Source organism: Panthera uncia, chromosome F1, assembly GCF_023721935.1.
Source record: "Panthera uncia isolate 11264 chromosome F1, Puncia_PCG_1.0, whole genome shotgun sequence".
Classification (NCBI taxonomy): Eukaryota; Metazoa; Chordata; class Mammalia; order Carnivora; family Felidae; genus Panthera; species Panthera uncia.
The window spans coordinates 61851496-61871748 of NC_064813.1; the positions used below are offsets into that span (position 1 = coordinate 61851496).

The following is a 20253-nucleotide window of genomic DNA, read 5'->3' on the forward strand; positions in this document are numbered from 1 at the left end:
TTTCTTTCCCTCTTTTCATGCCTTTTTTGGGGTTGAGTCTGTCCACCTCATTCAGTGATGTTGCTTCCACTAGAGTTTGAAAGGATACACTTCAACTGTATTTTGTTAGGGGCTAATGTAATTTAACAAGTCTAAACAATCAATATCTTTACCTACTTCCCAAACAAGACTAAGAACTTTGAGTATTTTAACTTGGATCACACCTTTCCCAACTTATCAGGTATTATTGTACAGAAAATTCTCCCACCTTGATGTGCTTCAACCTTGCAAGCTAAACATTGTTAATGTTTTAGATCGAGTTTTTAAAATGCTTCATCCACAACTATTATTTTTGTCGTTGCTGGCCATTCATTTCTGTCTCAAACCTTCTTTCAATTATTTTCCTTCTTCCTGAATACGCTGACACTTAAGCTGGTAGGCCATTTATCTTACACATTATCCCCTCTGTGTGGATTTAGCTGTTTTCTCATGAGAAAATTAAGGGTATACATTTTTGGCCAGAATGTCACGTGAGTGTCACTGTATCCTGTATCACCTCAGGAGGTACAAGACCATCAGCATGTCTCCTGACCGATGTTACCTTGATTACGTGGCCATGGTAGTGTGGCCTCAAGTCTCTTGGTCCCTGTCATGCTTGCCATCTCCTCTCTCTCTTATGCTGTTTTGCTTCAGCCCTGTGTTCTCATTCGCTATTTCTTTCTCCAAAGGTGCCTATTTTGTTGTTTTAACCTGGTCATTGTTTTTCTTAACGTTTATTCATTTTTGAGACAGGGAGAGACAGAGCATGAACGGGGGAGGGTCAGAGAGAGAGGGAGACACAGAATCTGAAACAGGCTCCAGGCTCTGAGCTGTCAGCACAGAGCCCGACGCGGGGCTCGAACTCACGGACCGCGAGATCGTGACCTGAGCCGAAGCCGGACGCTTAACCGACTGAGCCACCCAGGCGCCCCATGTTTTTCTATTTTGAACTTATTATCACATTTCTAGATGTTTTTTTTTTCAAAATGTCTGGATCAATTCTGAGTCTTTGGTTTCTTCGTCATTCTTTAACTCCCTTTCTTATTTAACATAGTTAGCAGTCTGTATCTGTTGATTCGAATACCCGTAGTCCTCAGAGTCTGACTCTGTTCTAACTCTTGTTCATGGTGGCTGGGTTCCTAGCTGGTTTCATGAGTTGGGGGAGAAAATGGGATGTTGGCTCATGTTCAACTGGAACTGTATCTGCAGCAATTTTTTCAGGATGGATGTTTAAAGTGCCTTCCTTGAGAAGAGTTTGCATTTGTATCTGCCAGGAGCCTAGTGGTGCCAACACAGGGCCACTTAAACCAAATTTTTGGTTTGGTTTTTTGGGGTGTCACAACAGTAGTATAAATGCAGGCTCAAACCTGTACGAGTTAAGGCTGGTGATAATGAATTCTCCAGAGGACTTTTGTTTGTCTTTATGTCCACTCTCCTCGAAGCCAGTACCAAGACAGGGACTTACCAACACTCTCCCTCTGTGGTGGAACAATCTACTTTCCCCCCCTCTTTTGGCAACTAACAATGTCATTTTTGGGAAGTTCCAGCTTTATTTGGGTTTGGGAAGGGGGTACGGGGCTCAGGTGTGACTTCCTACTTTCTTTAGAACCCCAGAGCTTTCTTTCCTGTTGCCAGACTCTAGGCCAAAAGATCAGGAAATAACTCTAGGACAAGCACCACCTCCAATGCTAGCCTATCAATGCATTCACGTTACCTTAATTTCTGACCTCTGAGAAGGCCTTACTTTGTCTTCAGTTCAGCCATTACATAAGAGTTTTGATTTTTTAATCCAGCATTTTCTGACATATTGAACTGCAAAGAGTTTCTCCTTACCTCTAGCCCAATATGCTACCAAAAATACAAGTCCTTAAGGTTTCTTGGACAATGGTAGAGAAAAACTATGGCATAGAAGAGAAGGCAGAGTTTTCAATGATAATTTTTAAAAAGAGACCTTGGTTAAATTTCTGGCCCTTCGACTATACAATAGGACTAACGTGGGGCTCGGTCGGTTAAGCATCCGACTTCGGCTCAGGTCACCATCTCAAGGTTCGTCAGTTGGAGCCCTGTGTCAGGCCCTGTGCTGACAGCTCAGAGCCTGAGCCTGCTTTGGATTCTCTGTCTCCCTCTCTCTGCTCCTCCCCTGCTCACACGTGTGCTCTCTCTCTCTCTCTCTCCCCCTCAAAAGCATGCTTTTTTTTTTAAACTTGAACACTTCCCAGATCTGCCCAGTACTTCTTGGCTTTCTGTTCCAAAAGCCTCCACGAAGAAACAGACACAGATCTCCTCTGGCTACTCCTCAGGATGTTCAAGTATTTGAGCTTTCTCCATTCTCAATTTTGCTGTTTGTACCGTCCGTCTAATTTTTTGGCACAAAACCGTCTTGATAAAATGGGACCATCGTCTGTCTCCTCCTTCCAAAATCAATCAATCCTCTGTTCACAGAAATGAGAGCCATCCCCCCACACACCCCCTTCATCCTCAGATGTAAAAATCATTAAGTCATCAAAAAACATTTTGTCTTTGTCTCTGGGGCACCTGGGTGGCTCAGTCAGTTGAGCATTCGACTCCTGATCCACCCCTATGTTGGACTCTGCACCAACAGTGCAGAGCCTGCTTGGGACTCTCTCTCTCCCTCTCTCTGCCCCTCCCCCACTCTCTCACTCTGTCTCAAAAATAAATAAGTGAGGAGCACCTGGGTGGCTCAGTCAATTAAACATCTGACTCGATTTCAGCTCAGGTCACGATCTCACGGCTGTGAGATCGAGACCACTTCAGGCTCTGTGCTGGGCACGGAACCTGCTTGGGATTCTCTCCCTCCCTCTGCCCCTCCCCTGTTCACGCACGCATATTCAAGCTCTCACTCTCTCTCTAAATAAACAAATATTTTTAAAAATAAATAAATTTCTCTTTTCCCCACCAAATCTCTATTAACTCATGAGGGCTTACAAAACAACACCTATCTCCAACCCCGTCCTCTTTACTGTTCATCGAATGCTACTGCATAAAGCCTCCGAGACGGTCATTATCAGAGTTACTGGGTACTTCTGTGTCCCTTCAAGAGTAGGCCCACATCTTGAGATGACATCTACGTAAGTCTTACTCGTGCTACAGTTGTTTCCGTATCCACTGCTTTTACTAGTCTGTACTCGTATTCGTGTTCGCATCCCTGGCTCCTTACTCACTACCTGGCAAATTGTAAGTACCTTATAAATATCTGCCGGATGTGTGACTGAATGAATAAATAAGCACCTTATATAATAGCCTAGATGCGAAAGGAGCACACAGCACCTGAGGCAATCTGGCAGACTCCATCACGATTCCAGATATTCTAAGGTATGAATTAGAATACTTAGACTCTAATAAATATATACCCACAATATATACTCTTTCTACATATGTATATGAATACATGTTATATGTATATGTTTTAGATCTATGTGTTTTACATAACTATATTTTTATATGTGCACATAAACATTTATGTGTTTAAAATGTATATCTGGTATATATTTAATATGTATATATATATATTTGTATAACTCAAAATAACCTACATGCCCATTAATAGGAGAACAGTTAAAGAAATTAAGTCAGCAGTTCTGTGAAGCCCTGAGGACCCCAAGATTCTTTCAAAGGGTCAGCAAGGTTCTCCCCTTTTCAACTACATACCTATGGGTATCTAGATTTTCTTCATTTATCTCAACCAAAACAATTTATCACGACGGATTACAGGAAGAAACAGGAGAACAGAGCTGGCTTCTATCAAGATTTTTGGCAAATATAAATAAAATAATGCTACTCCTCTCACTCAATTTTTGAGGGTCTGGAAAATAGTTATTTTCCATAAAAATGTTATTTATGTTTACATGGAATGGTTCCGTATTCTTTTTAATTCTTTTTTAATCTTTTAATTTAATTTTCTTTTTTTTTGAGAGTGAGAGACAGAGCATGAGTGGGGGAGGGGCAGAGAGAGGGAGACACAGAATCTAAAGCAGGTTTCAGGCTCCGAGCCGTCAGCACAGAGCCCGACGCGGGGCTCGAACTCTGCCTCACCACCGATCTGTTTAATCACTTGAGGCTTTCTCCATTAAATGACATGATTTTTCCACTAGACTTAGGGGAAGAACAAGGAAGAGGAACGAGTCTTTCTTCTCCTTTCTTCTTACCTAAATAATGTCTCCGAGGAAAACAAATCTGTTTTTCCCTCGCTTATGACTAGAGGTGAAAACAACGAGAGCTAAAATTTTTAGTGTTTGTATCCAAAATAAATAAACAGTGTTTGCAGACAAAACACACTCACTTCATGGGTCCATAGTTGAGCACTATAAACGCCAACACCACCATCACACAGATAGCTCTTCGTTTTGGATTAGGAACTTTAAGCCTCTGGTTCTGAAAGAAATAACCATGTCAAATACGGTTAAACTACACACTAATCTCGCAAAAAGCAACGGGTAAGATAAGCACACTCCTCTTCAGCAGTTATTAGTTAAAAAAAAATAATAATAATAATAATAAACAAACCTCAAAGGTGAGGAAATGGTACCTTTCACAAGGCTAGAGCACAGCCTTCTTAGTTCCCTAATGGTAGCAGAGAAAAACAAAGGAGCAGGAGAAAAGAAACATAGTGGCCACTGTTGCACTTTCCTCTTCCCCCCAAAAGGAAAGAATTCAACCATTTAACACTTCTATGGGTCTTCAAAGAATTTTCAGATACATCTGTAGTTTTTTTCCCCTGTCTCTTAAATCTCCCCTGCGCTCAGGGCAAAACAGAGAACCCCAATGGAAGAAGCCCACTCATTGGGCACAGGCATCCATTCGGTTCCAGACAGCGTTGCAGTGGCAAATCCTGAAACTGCAGGTTTCAGGAACAGAATCAAGGGGAAGGTCGACTTTATCGGGACCAGCATGGCAACAACATGCAAAAAACATAACGGGGGTCAGGTGGACAGAGAAACGATTTAAAATTTGATTTTGTTTTTTTTTCTAAAATGTTTTTAACCATTCATATATTGAGAAACAGAGAGAGACAGAACATGAGCAGGGGAGGGGCAGAGAAGAGAGGGAGGCACCGAAACCAAAGCAGGCTCCAGGCTCCGAGCTGTCAGCGCGGAACCCGATGCGGGGCTCGAACCCACAAACTGGGAGATCATGACCTGAGCCGAAGTCGGACACTTAATCGACTGGGCCACCCAGGCACCCGTGTATTTTCTTTTTTAAAAGGAAAGCCCTGGCGGGACAACTGAAGGTCCTCACGGCGATTCACTTAGTCAGAAAGAGAGGAGTACCCCGGAAACACAGCTTTTGAACGCAGGTTGGGAGGTACAATTCGCGAGCTCCTTTTCCCAATGCTTTTATTCCGATTGCAAATGCTTTAGGGCTTAACGCACCCTCTTTTTCCTAGGACTCTTAGTTTACACAATTTTTTTTTTTTTTTTATTTTTTTTTTTTATTTTTGGGACAGAGAGAGACAGAGCATGAACGGGGGAGGGGCAGAGAGAGAGGGAGACACAGAATCGGAAACAGGCTCCAGGCTCCGAGCCATCAGCCCAGAGCCTGACACGGGGCTCGAACTCACAGACCGCGAGATCGTGACCTGGCTGAAGTCGGACGCTTAACCGACTGCGCCACCCAGGCGCCCCTAGTTTACACAATTTAAAACGCACACCATTCCCGATGGTTTCTCAGGAAAAAAAGAATGCTTGAACCCATCTTGTCGGGGCTGCGTCGCTGGCCCTCACCTCGGACACCACTTCGTCCAGCTGCCTCTTCAGTGACCCGTTCTCCTTCTTGAGCTTCTCATTCTCCGAGAGCGCGGCCTTTAACCTGGCCTCCAAGCCAAGCATATATTCTTTCTTCTTCTTGCGGGACTGACACGCGGACTCTCGATTTTTTATCATACGTTGCTGTCTCCTTAGTACAGCAATCTAGAAAAAGTTACAATGAATCAAAACATTCCAATTTTAGAACCAGATCAGAATAGACTGATTTTTATGTAACAATTATTTTTTGTTCATAGCAAAAAACAAACAAAACAAGCGATTAAAAAAAAAAGCAAACGACTGTTACGTTTGCTTTAAAACGTATCTGTTCGAAACCTAGGTTACGTTTGTTTTAAAACAGGTTTTAAAAAATATTAAACAAAGCAAAATGAAATCAAATGGCTAAGGCCTTCTAAAACCTAAATGCGAAATGGTTTCTTCTGATGTTTTTCTAAGGCTTATTTATTGATCTTCCAATTTTCCCTTTAGAAACTCAGGGAAAAAAAAGAAAAAGAAAAGGACCGAAACTCAGACGGTGTCCTGACATATACATATACGTACCTATCCACACACCTTTAGACTCAGGCTCTGAATTGACTGTTTTCCAGAACCCCGTATCCAACTGCTTATAAGGCCACTTCTACGTGCAAAGTTACCATCACTTCAAATTCAGTTCCCACAAACTGAACTCATCATCTCCCTCTATCTGGATTTATCTATCCATCTTCTCTCAGTCATAAATGCCTCTCAAGATATCTAGGAGGAAGTGACCATCAACTTATTTTTCCTTCATTCCCCATATTTATCCCCTCTCTCAACCCGATTCACTCACTAAATATGCACTGAGGCTATGCTAATGACCAAGTTTCTTCCCGGGACAGTGCTGTCTCACTTAATCTGTTCTCTCTATTCCTGCTGTCACCCTCCTAAAGCAGGCCCTCATTACCACATCCCTACAGGCTACTTCAATAGTCTCCTACACATTTTCAATGGTCTCCAATCTCTTCCTGTCTGCCATCTGCAAGATTAGTCACCCTGCAAAACAACAACAACAAAAAACCTTGCGATTCTATTGCAAAAACAAGCTATTCATGCATCATAGTTGGCCACCTGTTTTCAAGGCCTTCCATGATGTGACCACCTCCCTAAATAACCAAACCTTCTGCCCTAACCCAACAACCATTCAATCCACACCCAAATTCTTATCATTTGAGGCTACCCCCCAATCTCCACACACACCTAATTCATTCCTTTAGCCATACCACCTACGCCAGTTTGTAATGCGGTCTCCTCCACTAACCGAAATCTCAGGGTCCTCCACACTGTGCTTATGCTAAACCATCTTTCCTGAATGTCTTACGCCCTTATGGTTTGGAAAATATACCTGAACCCTTTAATGTTCTCAACTGTTTCGGGAGTGTTAACTCTCTCTCAACCTCAATTTTTTACATTAGAAGCCAAAACTATGTAATTCTCCATTTTTGCTTACTACCCACAATATCTTCCAAAATCACAACTTACTGAGAAAAATTATTTGCGTCACATTTTCTAAGTGAGAACTCATGGAACCTATTTGTCCATAATGAACTAACAGCATTAGTCTAATTTATTTGAGGCAGAGGGTGAGGCAGCAAAATTAAGTCCATAAAAAGCACCAAATAATATTAAACTGATTATTTTTAAAGTACACAGATGACTGAACTACTGACTTTATATGTTTTGTAACTGACTTTAAAAAATAAACGTTCCACTCTGTGGCATTCAATGGCTCGGTGAGACCAGTAAACAGAATAATATTGATTTCTTTTAAAATAATAACACAATTCCAACCCCACACAACACTTCCTCGAAAGAGCCAAAGCCAATCTCTCTGCACCAAATACTGTCAACAAACTTTCAATCAGAAGCTACAAGGGAAAAAAAAAAAAAACTACAGGAGATGTCAAAAGAGGGTGTTTTTCTCTTTTTTCCTTCCTTTACTGAAGCTTCATAGGAATGCTAACTTATGTAACCATCATCAGCAAACCTTCCCTAAGGAGTAACCATCCCACTCTACAGTAACACGGTGCGCACACGCGCGCACACACACACACACACACACACACACACACGCAGCAGCGGCCAAGCCCTGATGGATGATTCTTCACCACGTCAAAGCAGTCTCTGGACAATGCCACTTTGTTCAGTCTACTGTTATTCTTAGTGCTCTTCATGGTTACTGAGAAGGCCAGGGTCCATAATTAATACTTAATTCCAGAGTGCTAAAGTATACAGAACACTGAACAAGCGCATGAAAGAGAAGGTTCCCAGATGGAAGAGTTTATACTAACGTTAGATAAAAGGCAACCTTACTTTAAAGGCTAATTAATCTGCGGAATTTAGGGAGGCTTACAGATGGCACACCATTTAATAAATTTCAAACAAGGATTAGGAATTTCTATAAACAATAAAAGCACCTGCACATTATACAGCATGAGAGTTTCAAAGGCTGTCAGTGCACATGCCTCATGCTAAAAAAAATGAAAACCACCTGTGGCCATGCATTGCTTCCCAGAGAAAAAGATACAATAGTTCCAAAAATAAACACTCAATACTACCAATAAACACAAAGGATAGAGAGTAAAAATAAATGAAACCCACAGGAATTGCCAAACATAAGAGTTCCAACTTTACATCTCAGCAAGCTATCTTCAGCTATTTGAATGTATAATATTTAAGTTATTCTGTATTTCCTAGACCAAAAAATTATGATTTTCAGACTACACACACACACACACACACACACACACACACACACACAGCCATGGTGTTTGTGTTTCTGGTGGGGGATATATTTTACAAGAAAAATTACACTGTAGTTACTATTTTGTATACTGATTTTTGCATGAATGTATTATGATCATCTTTTTTAATTTATTTCTTTTGTTCATTCTTTCTGAGAGAGACAGAGCACAAGCGAGGAAGTGGCAGAGAGAGAGGGAGGGAGGGAGAGAGAGAATCCCAAGCAGGCTCCACACTGTCAGCGTGGAGCCCAATGCAGGGCTCAAACTCACAAAACGTGAGACCATGACCTGAGTTGGACGCTTAACCAACTGAGCCACTCGGGCACCCCGGATGTATTATGATCATCTTTGACATGCAATGAGAACGCATGGTATTTCAGTTATCTTGATGTTCTATATCAATCTCCTCCTGTTGAAGTTATTACAGTTTTCGAGATTCTTTAAAATAAGCCTCCTCATCAGATCCACTGTTGGAGAGTGGACGTGCCACAGCTAGAACTTAGAGCAGCTGACTCCAAGCCCAGCACACACAATCCCGGTATATAACAGCCCCACACTGCTTTTTATACCAAATGGGAAGTCCTGAATCTCAACATGGCACCCTAACCTCGTGAACTCCGTGCTTACTTTCATTATGTACCTGTCTGAAAAGGAAGGCTATGGAAACACGTGTATCTACAATGCTTCATCTCCTGTGTTAGCAGTCTGAAAACATAAAATCAGTACTCTGGCTCATTAATCAATTGGCACATCTCACTTAAGGGCTGTCAGATGCTTTAACAGGACTGAAATGAGCGAAGAGGTCGTCAGTCCCTGCTTCTGATCATCCTGCTTCAGACAACTCTCCCATCAAGCACTGTGCTTAGAAAAAGAAAAAGGAAAAACTTCACAGCCATAAAATACTCTCCCTTTAGTGCCACTACACTGTAAAATAAGGCGTTGCATTATTAAACGAACATTTGACTGTAAGAAAGACTTGTAGAAAAGAAGAACTTTCACAGATGAACATGTACTTTTGCTTTTGAAGGCTCCACCAATTTGAGTCAAAATTCCAAATCCGTTTGCATTTTGTTTAATTTTAAAAGTTCACGATCAAGCAATACTATATTATGTTCTTATAAAAAAAATAGACCATCTAGACTTTTGATTCTGTGATGTTGCTAAGAAATGAGCTTCAAAGTCCTGTATGGCTAAATCAGATACAAAAATAGGATATTTTAATGCTACAAAATACATTCCAACATCTCGCACAAACTCAAGCCAGATCAAGTACTGATCACCATGGATGAAATCACTGGCTTAATGGGTGCCATTGCCTTGGTTCTATTTCTTATTTCGGTGAATCTCTCCCTCTAAACTGATACCTAAAGCAGAAACGGTCACTGATTAACCCTTCATCGTATTAGACAACCCAATTTTTCCATTAAATAAAAGAAGAAAGAAACTTTGTCTCTTTGAAATTGATTTAAAAGCCAATTTCTGATTTATATAACACACACATTTTATAACTCACACATTTTTAATTTATGTAACATATATTATTGCATATCGCAGTAAATATATTTACAAATACATTCCAAAAAAACGTGTACAGCTAAAATCATTAGCAAATTTAATTTGTGGCAACTTTATTACTATTCCTTTTTTTTTTAATTTTTTTTAACATTTGTTCATTTTTGAAAGGCAGGGAGAGACAGAGCACGAATGGGGGAGGGGAGGGGAAGGGAGAGAGGGAGACACAGAAACAGAAGCAGGCTCCAAGCTCCGAGCTATCAGCACAGAGCCCAACGCGGGGCTCGAACTCACGGACCGCGAGATCATGACCTGAGCCGAAGTCGGCCACTTAACCGACTGAGCCACCCAGGCGCCCCACAACTTTACTTTAAATATTCAAATCAATTAAGTATTCTAATTTGATTTCTCTTGGGAATCTTAAGAATACTCCCTTTTGGGAGCACCTGGCTGGCTCAGTCCATGGAGCCTGTGACTGCTGATCTCAGGGTTTTGAGTTTGAGCCCCATGTTGGGTACAATGACTTAAAAATTAAAACTTCTAAAAAATAAATAAATAAAAATAAAAACTCTTTTAGGGGCACCTGGGTGGCTCAGTCAGTTAAGCTTCCAACTCTTGATTTTGGTCATGATCTCATGGTTTGGGAGTTTGAGCCCCACGTCTGGCTCTGTGCTGACAGTGTAGAGCCTCCTTGGGATTCTCTCTCACCCTCCCTCTCTCTCTCAAAATAAATAAATAAACTTTAAAAAAAAAAAAAAGGGAAAAAAGAAAGAGGGGCTTCAGTAGCTCAGTAGATTAAGCGTCTGACTCTGGATTTCGGCTCAGGTCATCATCTCATGGTTTCATGGGTTCGAGCCCCACATCAGGCTCTGCGCTGGCAGCAGGAAGCCTGCTTGGGATTCTCTCTCTCTCCCTCTCTGTCCCCCTGCCCCCACTCACACTGTCTCTGTCTCCCTCAAAATTAATAAACTTAAAAAATAAAGAAAAAACTCCTTAAAAACAAAAAAATATATATATACACACACACAATACTCCCCTTTTTCTCATAAAATTGTTCAAAACAGAAAAGGGGAAACTTTCCACTTATACTACCTGTACTCTTCTCAAATCTCATGACAGAAAGCCAAAATTTCATTTTACTCCTTCTATTGTGTGTGTGTGTGTGTGTGTGTGTGTGTGTGTGTGTTATACCCAGTTCCTGGTCACCAAAAATTAAATAAAGCAGTTTCATTACTGGCCACCTGAGCCATTTAATTGGCAGAGTCAAGGCAATAATCTTCACCCTACAAACTTTTATTTTTTTAATGCGGAATGCCTTTGGACAGGGAGTATGATTTCACGAGTGAGAAAAGGTAACAGACGCAACCCCTGCTAACTGCAGGCCCGAGCTGCCCTACGCAACCGCCTGTCCTGAGCGAAGGGGAAGGACCGGCAGAAGGCAAAGGCAGAAGCGTCCACCAGACGCTCTCAGGCAAACCGCGCAGTCGGGCACGGCCTCCTGAAGGACGGAGGACGTCCTATGTACAGGGATCATCAGGGATCCTCGGAGCAGTTTCCCCTGCTTCACACGGCCCCAGAAATAAGTCAGCAGCCACCTAAGAGTAACAGTGACTGAAGTCATCAGATGACAATACAGTACTGGAAACTGGTGTCCTTAATTCTTACTCTAGGACTGCAATGAAGTAACTGGAAGATCTTAGAAGAATCCTTTCTGCTCCCAGGGCCCGTTTTCACGGCAGTAATAAAAGGGGGTTAGACCAGAATGGTGTTCTTGAACCTATTATGACCCAATAGCAAGTAGCATGATAAATTTAGTGGGTCATAAGAGACTTAAAAAAAACTTGACAGAAAAGCACAGGATAAAATAAAAGGAAACAGAATGCTTTAAATGTAGTAAGAGCTTACTTACTGTCTCCCTAGACCGTGTGTGTTGAGAAAGATGTAAAACACATTTCTTACTGTGGACTGTGGGCTGTGGACAAAAACTTGAGAGCCACCCCGTGAATCCCCTAAAGGTCTCATTCAATCTCAAACCAAAACGGTTCCAGTACTGATGCTAACCACCCATACTGAACTACCACATATCCCGGAAATGACTACTGCATCATAAGATACGGATAAGACTAACTTTGCTGTCGATTTTGAGATCACCACATTGTTCACCTAAGATCAGTCTCTATACTTTGTCTCTCAAGACTTACAACCACCTGCTGAAAATTTTTACAAATTAAGAGAATACACTTATAGAGGGAGAGAAAAGGCAGCAGCAAGTTTTAAGACGTAATAATCTGAAATTCATGCTGCATCAGGGCTGCGTTGAAAGTAAAGCCCCGTTAATGGAGCACAGAATAGTGACAAGAGCACTGGACTGAGACAAGGCCTAGGCTTGAATCCTAACTGAGATGGAGCAGGTCAGATGATCAGGTGAGGATTACACAGCAAATGGACACAAAGGTTCTTTGTAAACTACAATGTTCCACACATACGGGAGGTTCAGTAAGGGGAGCTACCCTGCAGCTATGAACAGATCGAGTGAGGAGGCAAAAATTCTGAACTCCATCATCAATGTGCCTCACAGCTGCTCAGATAAACTGTGCAAATAAAGCAATATTGAAAATATCTGCCCACAACCCAGCTCCTATTTTCAGATTTTAAATTTTAAAAATGACTTACAAAACAAAAACAGACAAAACCTGGGAATCGCCTTTAATCGCTGCAGAAGCTGAAAAACAGCCCAAGTATAATTCACACTCCTCCAAGATCCCTCGGTCTGCCCCTTACTCTGTATGTATCGGGGCTCTCGTTCACCTCAAAGGGCTGTTAGGAAGCTTAAATATCTGTGAGTCAGGCACTTAGACAAGTGTGGCACACACTACTTTATCAATGTAGCCAATCTTAGCAAGATGATCTTGGCTAAAACACCTAACCGATTCCTTCCACGGTAAAATGGGAATCAACAGTACCCACTCTACAAGGATTTTTAAGAATCAAATAGGACTCTGTGAAAATAAATGATTTATAACCCAATATGAATGTGAAGTACTTATCAAACTGTATTAGAGCCGAATTCCCCTACAGCGTCAAAAAGACAAGGATTATGGAAATGTTCCAGATTTAAAGAAGCTACAGACAGATAACAACCAAATGCAGTATCTGGCCCTTGACTGGTTCTTGTACCGAAAGGGTAAATTTTCAATAAAGGAGATTATTGTGTCAACTGATAAAACTGTAATACTGACAGTTGATTGAAGTATTTTACAAATGTAAATGAATGAAGCTGATAACTATAACTATACTATGGGTATGTAAGAGATTATCCCTACGCTGAAAAAACACACACTGAAATGTTTGGTGGTAAAGGACTACAGAGTATATAACTTACTCTACAATAGTTCAGGGGGGAAAACCGAGTATGTGTGCGGATGGAGAGACAGGCAGAAGGAACAAACTAATAAAGCAAATGGGGTAAAATGTTAACAGGTGAATGGGTGAAGGTACCGGTGTTCTCTGGAGAATTTCTGTTTCTGCAATTTTTTTTTAATTGTTTTCTTCAAATTTTTATATAAATGCTAGTTATATATATAACATACAATGTAGTATCGCCTTCGGGAGAATTTAACGATTCATCACTTACATCTAACTAAGCATCTTACATGCTCAACACAAGTGCCCTCCTCAACACCCATCACTCCCCCAGCCCATCCCCCACCAGCCGCCCTCCACTGACGCCCGGTTTGGTCTCTATTGTCAAGAGTCTCTTATGGTTTCTTGATTTCGGCTCAGGTCATGATCTCATGGTTCGTGAGTTCGAGGCCCGCGTCAGGCTCTGTGCTGACAGCTCAGAGCCTGGAGTTTCCTTCAGATTCTGTGTCTCCCTTTCTCTCTGCCCCTCCCCCACTCACACTCTGTCTCTGTCTCTCTAAAAAATAAATAAATGTTAAAAAATTAAAATTAAAAAAAAGTCTTTTATGGTTTGTTTCTGCAACTTGTAAATATTTGAGATATCATTATGAATATAATTAGTATTATCACCATATACAAAGCCTAACACGCATGCGCCCACGCACACACACACACCTGCAGAGCCACAGAAAATTTTAACCCTAACACTTTTAATCCTTGCATATCATTATTTAACCAGTCAAAAGTTCTCCTCCATTAATAATTAATATTCTTTCACAGAGTCATAAAATATATCTTCCAGGGGGCACGCCCCTTCCAGAATAGACAGCCATCGAAATACTTGGCCGTTCTCCTTTGTCAATTATCTAGTCACGTATTTTATCCATTTGATTATTGGGTTAACTTGCATTTTTCTCACTGATTTGTAAATACTCTCTAAATCAAAAAGGGTTTGGGGGCGCCTGGGTGGCTCAGTCAGTTAAGCCTCCTTGATTTTGATCTCGGGGCGCCTGTGTGGCGCAGCTGGTTAAGCATCAACTCTTGCATGATCTCATAGTTTGTGAGATCGAGCCCCACATTAGGCTCTGTGCTGACAGTACAGAGCCTGCTTGGGATTCTCTCTCTCCCTCTCTCTCTGCCCCTCCCCTGCTCATGCTCGCTCTCTCTCTCTCTCTGTGTCGGTTGAGCGTCCAACTCTTGGTTTTGGCTCAGGTCACCATCACATGGTCTGTGAGTTCGAGTCCCACGTCAGGCTCTTCTGCGCTGACAGTGTGGAGCCTGCTTGGGATTCTCTCTCTCTCCTTCTCTCTCTCTCTCTCTCTCTCTCTCTCTTCCCCTCCCCACTCATGCTCTCTCTTTCTGTCTCTCTCTCAAAATAAATAAAGTTAGAAAGAATGAAAGAAAGAAAGAAAGAAAGAGAGAGAGAGAGAGAGAAAAAAAGAAAGAAAGGAAGGAAGACACAAAAGGCCACCCTGTGTATAATTCCATGACATAATATGTCCAGGATAGGCAATTCCATACAAACAGAAAGCAGGTTAGTGATTGCCAGGGGCTGGGGAGAGGAGGGGAATAGGAATGACCACTAATGGGTAGGGAGGTTCTTTTTAGGGGGATGAGAACATTCTGCAATTAGATAGCAGCTCCTGCCATAGCACAACTTTGTGAATATACTGAAAACCACTAAATTTTAGATCTTTTAAAGGTGAACTTTATCTCAACAAGCTATTAAAAAAAAAAAATTACATAGAAAGCTACAGACTCTCTCTCCAGACAAATGCACATACCCAGTACTATAATCAATGATGCAAGGAAAGGGGGGACGTGAAGAAAAGGGGAGCTGTGTATGGAGACACTGTCCATGGCCCTGTGACTGGCACTCTCATACACTCAAAGTGGAAGAATAAATTAGAATTACCCTATGGAGGGCCATTTGACAATATCTATCAAAACTACCTACCTTCTGCCTCTAATTTCAGTTCTAGGAATTTCTCCTACAGATATACTTGCACATAAACAAAATTAAATGAGTATCAAGTTATTCAACGAAGGGACTGCTTATAAAGAAAAAACCTTAAGTAATTAGGACACCGGAACGAAACAGGCTACCACGCAGCTAGTAAAGGAACAAGAAAATGTTCTAAGTGCCGATATGGCAAGTACGCGAAGATATACTGAAGGGGAAAAGGAAGGTACAGGACAGCATGTAGACACTAGTTACCATTTCTGTAAAATAGGTAAATAGGTAAAACTGTAAATACCAATATATTAAGGAACTGTCTCAGGAATGACGCATGAAAAACTAGTAACAGTGACTGCTTCTGGACAGGGGAACCCAGTAGCTACAAAGCATCTGGGGCATGGAAGGACTGTCTTCAGGAACAGGTTGCAGGAAGGGAAACCAGAGAAAAGGGAATTAAGTATTAATTATTTATTAAGATGGAAATCAGCATCCCTTTAAAAATAATTATTTCCTGGGGTGCCTGGGTGGCTCAGTCGGTTAAGCGGCCGACTTCGGCTCAGGTCATGATCTTGGAGTCCGTGAGTTCGAGCCCTGCGTCGGGCTCTGTGCTGACAGCTCAGAGCCTGAAGCCTGCTTCGGATTCTGTGCCTCCCTCTCTCTATGCCCCTCCCCTGCTCATGCTCTGTCTCTCTCTCTCAAAAATAAACGTTAAAAAAATTTTTTTTCAAGAATTATTAACCTTATCAAGATGCCAAACTGAAAAAAAAAACAAAAACAGAACAAAGAATGCCACAGCTGCCACAGTTCACAAATCTAACCTAATGACACAAATCTAAGTGCGGTACCAGCAGGGCGGGGGGAGAAACACCTTCTGTTCCCTTTCCAAAACCACCGTAACCACAAATGAAATGATTTGCCAAAGTCCTTATTCAAGATAAATTTTTAGAAGGCCCACACCTCCATCTAAGGAGAAACTACAAATATTTTAACAAAGCATGTTCTTCTCTGATCTGCAGAGTCCCTGCTAGCAGCAAAGCCAGAAAGCAGTCAGCACAGAAATAATCTTTTACTAAAATCTGGATGGCTTTTTCGGTCTCCAAATCCTTCCTGTTGAATTTGTTCTGATGGATTCCTTTACTTTCAAAGCCTACAGAAATATCATGATCCCATGTCTTTGTTATCAAGGAATTTAGTCATAAAAAGTATCTATTCATTATTTATCTTCTTAGATCTAAGCTGGCCACACCATTTAAGGATATTCAGCTCACTCTTAGACCTAACAGAGAACCCATTCTTGGGTGTCACAGATAACACAAGCAGCTTAAGCGTCATTAAAAAAGAAAAAGAAATTTTTTTTTCCAAAATAGAGCACAGGCACTCTCCATTTCTCTAACAGTTTCTCTGCGTTGCTTTGCACTGGAAATAAATTACGTTAGATTTGTATTTTCCTTGAAAAGGACTTCTCTAGGGTCTCTTGTGAGTCGTGTTACTATACGTCTTCCCGGGCATGCCAAGAATACAAGGCCCTGACCACTCTTTACCCAGGCCGTTTCTCAGGGCTGTTTCCAGCAAGAAACCTTGAGAGATGAGGTAATGTCTTCCTCTGGACAATGAGGAAACTTGCCCACCACTTGGCTGTAAAGCTCAGCATTCCTTCACTGCAATAAAGAAACACCGTGTGCACAGCATCCGTCTGGGCCCATATCATGTGACCTCCACGCTCACAGTACTAACGTACCCGAAATCTTAAACCTAACGGTATAACGGTGTCTCCAGAGAAACGAAGTGACAAAGTTCTAGTTCACTATGCTAGAAGAATCCCATTCACGCCATTTCTAATACCTGCAGGCAGGTAGAAAGGGATCTCCCCAGCACCCAGCTTCTTATGACGGCTTTAGTGATTAGGGCAGGATCCCCCAAAGGGAGGAGACTGGGATGGGAGGGTCAAGGTCACTAAGTAAAGAATTAGAGAGTACAAGGTAATAAAAGGTTTGTAAGATGCTTCATGGGGTGAATGGGCTGAGAAGAAGGCCTGGGGCCTCCTGTCAGCAGAGCCTGTCTCTGATCAGCCTCCCATCTGATGTGATTTCTCCCTGATCGGCCTCCCATCTGATGTGATTTCTAGTTCTGACCTAGCTCCTGATCATTTTCTTTCCACTGTTACCACCTACTGATTTCCAATAGGGGTTTGCTTCACCTTGGCCCAGTACGAAGGACACAATACAATTTCACCACACTTTTTTTTTTTCCTGGTCTTTTATCCCAAACAAGACAACTACAACAATATAACTCCATGGACCTAAAACCAGAGCCATAATGCTTCATGAACTTTATGGAATTATGGTGGGTAGAGGGTAGTAGTTATGGCAGTGCAGATTTAAACAGACTGCTTGCTTTCAGCCCTTGGTTCCACGTCTGGCAACATTCAACGGCCCTTTAAAGAAAGATAAGCACGCTCTCCTATGAAGGCAACTCTGTAGTTCCAAGATTGCCATTTACTAAGAAACTGCATAAGAGAATTTCTACCCTGAAATGAGAGACCACGTTCATTTTTTCCATCACGATCAGAGCCAAAAACCAACCACATTTCTTGAAAACTTAGGTGAGGTTTCCAAGAGTTAAACAGAACAGATTTACCAGCAACAGGCAGGAAGAGTGAGATTATAATTTGAACCAGGCAAACTGTTTCATAACAGCAAATGTGGCACTTAATGCAGTTTGCAGAATATGGTATGCAAAAAACGCTACTTAGGGCAGTAGCAGGTCTCCAGAGACTGAAACTAGCCAAACAAAAGAACAAAAAAGGTAGGAAAAAAGAAGCCATGTCAGCCTTACAAAGCCACAAAAGACTGATACGCTTTCTTTTGCTGAATTACTGCTTTTTCACCACACTTTTGGCTTAAAAGCACAAAAAGCACAGAATGAAAAATTTTTCTGTTGGGCCATTTTTAATCAGAAATTTATACCACTTCAAATTTATCATAATTTCATGGGACTTGAGTCTAACAAATGCACGCACTATTAAGGTCAACCAAGTTACTAACACAGGAGACCATCCCAGCAGATCAAAGTTTCCTGCAGCTCCTTCTGGAACAAATTTACTTCGGGTTCCTGAGAGGCTTGGCCAGCTGATAGGACAGACTGATGTTTCTTCACTTGAAATAAACATTAAGTCAAAACCTCTACCAGAAAACTCATACTGAAAAAGCCTGGCTCACTTCCTGATATGCAGGCCAAGGAAAAATAAGCACAAAACCTCAACTCAGGTTGACTAGAAAATTTATTCTAATCGCCTTTAGGTCTCTTGCACTAGACACACAGTACTTGAAATCTTTCTCCTATAATACTGTCGACTCTAAACTCTGAAAAGTAGTAAGAATGCTAGCCAATAAATACTGCTTAAAAAAAAAAAATCATACCTGTTGGTTCTATACTTCTGCATCTCACACATCCCCCAGTTCAATGTTGATGGAGGCTTCATCAGTAAATTATTCACCAGATTTACAGAATACTCTTAAGAGTGTGAGAGCAGAACAAACGTGGTCTTTCGCACCAGAGAAGTTATAGTGAATGTCTAATTGATCAATAAATAACCAACTGAAATGTTCAGAGATTACAAAATGGGTCAGCAGAACACAATGATGAGTACCAACATTAAGATGCTCATTATTTAGGGGCGCCTGGGTGACTCAGTTGGTTAAGCATCCTACTTGGGCTCAGGTCATGATCTTGCGGTTCACAAGTTTAGGTTCCCAGTTAGGTTCCCAGTTAGCTGTGCTGACAGCTCAGAGCCTGGAGCCTGCTTCAGATTCTGTGTCTCTCTCTCTCTCTCTCTCTCTCTCTCTCTGCCCCTCCCCTGCTTGCACTCTGTCTCTCTCGCTCTCTCTCAAAAATAAACATTAAAAAATAATTTTAAAAAAAGATGCTTATTATTCCGATATTAGCTGGAAGAAAAACATTAAAAGATCTCCTCCCGTTTTTAAATACAATGACTGGATCAAAGGATTTTAGGGTTGGAAGGACCCTTTCTAAATAACGCTAACTGTACCTGTTCTAGTTGAGTCTTCTAGAATAACCCAGATCAATCACCCTGTTTTCCACACATCAACCTTCACGTCCTAGAATCGCCTCTCAGATCTACATTCAGTGTTCTTCAGTTTACTGAGTCATTCCAAACCTTAAACGCTGCCTCTACCCAGAACATAGTTCCCAGACCCCCTTCCCATCCTGGCCACATTCCTCTGGACTGTCCCATGATCAGACGTTGTAAGTCTATGAAGACAGACTAACATTATGTTAATATTTTAACAACTGTGACATGCTGTTAATCTATATTTTCTAAAGTTCTAATTAGTCTTTACCTTTTTCCATGTCTAAGGTATTTCATAACAAATACTTCAGGGGCACTTGGGTGGCTCAGTAGGTTAAGCATCCAACTTCAGCTCAGGTCATGATCTCACAGTTCATGAGTTCGAGTCCCACATCGGGCTCTGTGCTGACAGCTCAGAGCGTGGAGCCTGTTTCAGAATCTGTGTCTCCCTCTCTCTCTGCCCCTCCCCACTCGTATGCAAGCACACACACACTCACTCTGTCTCTCAAAAATAAACAAACATTAAAAAAATTAAAAATAAAAAAATAAATACTTTAAATGTCCTAACATGGAATAAAGACAACTTTGATATTTTCTGTTGCTACTTCCATTGCACAGAAGAAACATTCAATTTATAATTTAAAGAGGATTAAAAGGAAAATTTAAAGGATCATTTTAAAAATCCTCTTTCATCATTCTTAGCCTTCTCGGCCTCCTATGAAAAGC

At 41.4% G+C, this 20253-nt stretch overlaps 1 protein-coding gene across 5 annotated transcripts in view; it reads right to left on the reverse strand.

The window, feature by feature from the left end:
• The window catches only part of ATF6 (activating transcription factor 6), a 198685-nt gene that overhangs the window by 147088 nt on the left and 31344 nt on the right, over positions 1-20253 (reverse strand). For all 5 annotated transcript variants that reach the window (XM_049635268.1, XM_049635270.1, XM_049635267.1 and 2 more), the window contains exons 8-9: positions 5760-5945; positions 4319-4410 (exon numbers count right to left, since the gene is read on the reverse strand). In XM_049635268.1, the coding sequence (XP_049491225.1) occupies positions 4319-4410; positions 5760-5945 (278 nt within the window). The remainder of the gene's footprint in view (positions 1-4318; positions 4411-5759; positions 5946-20253) is intronic.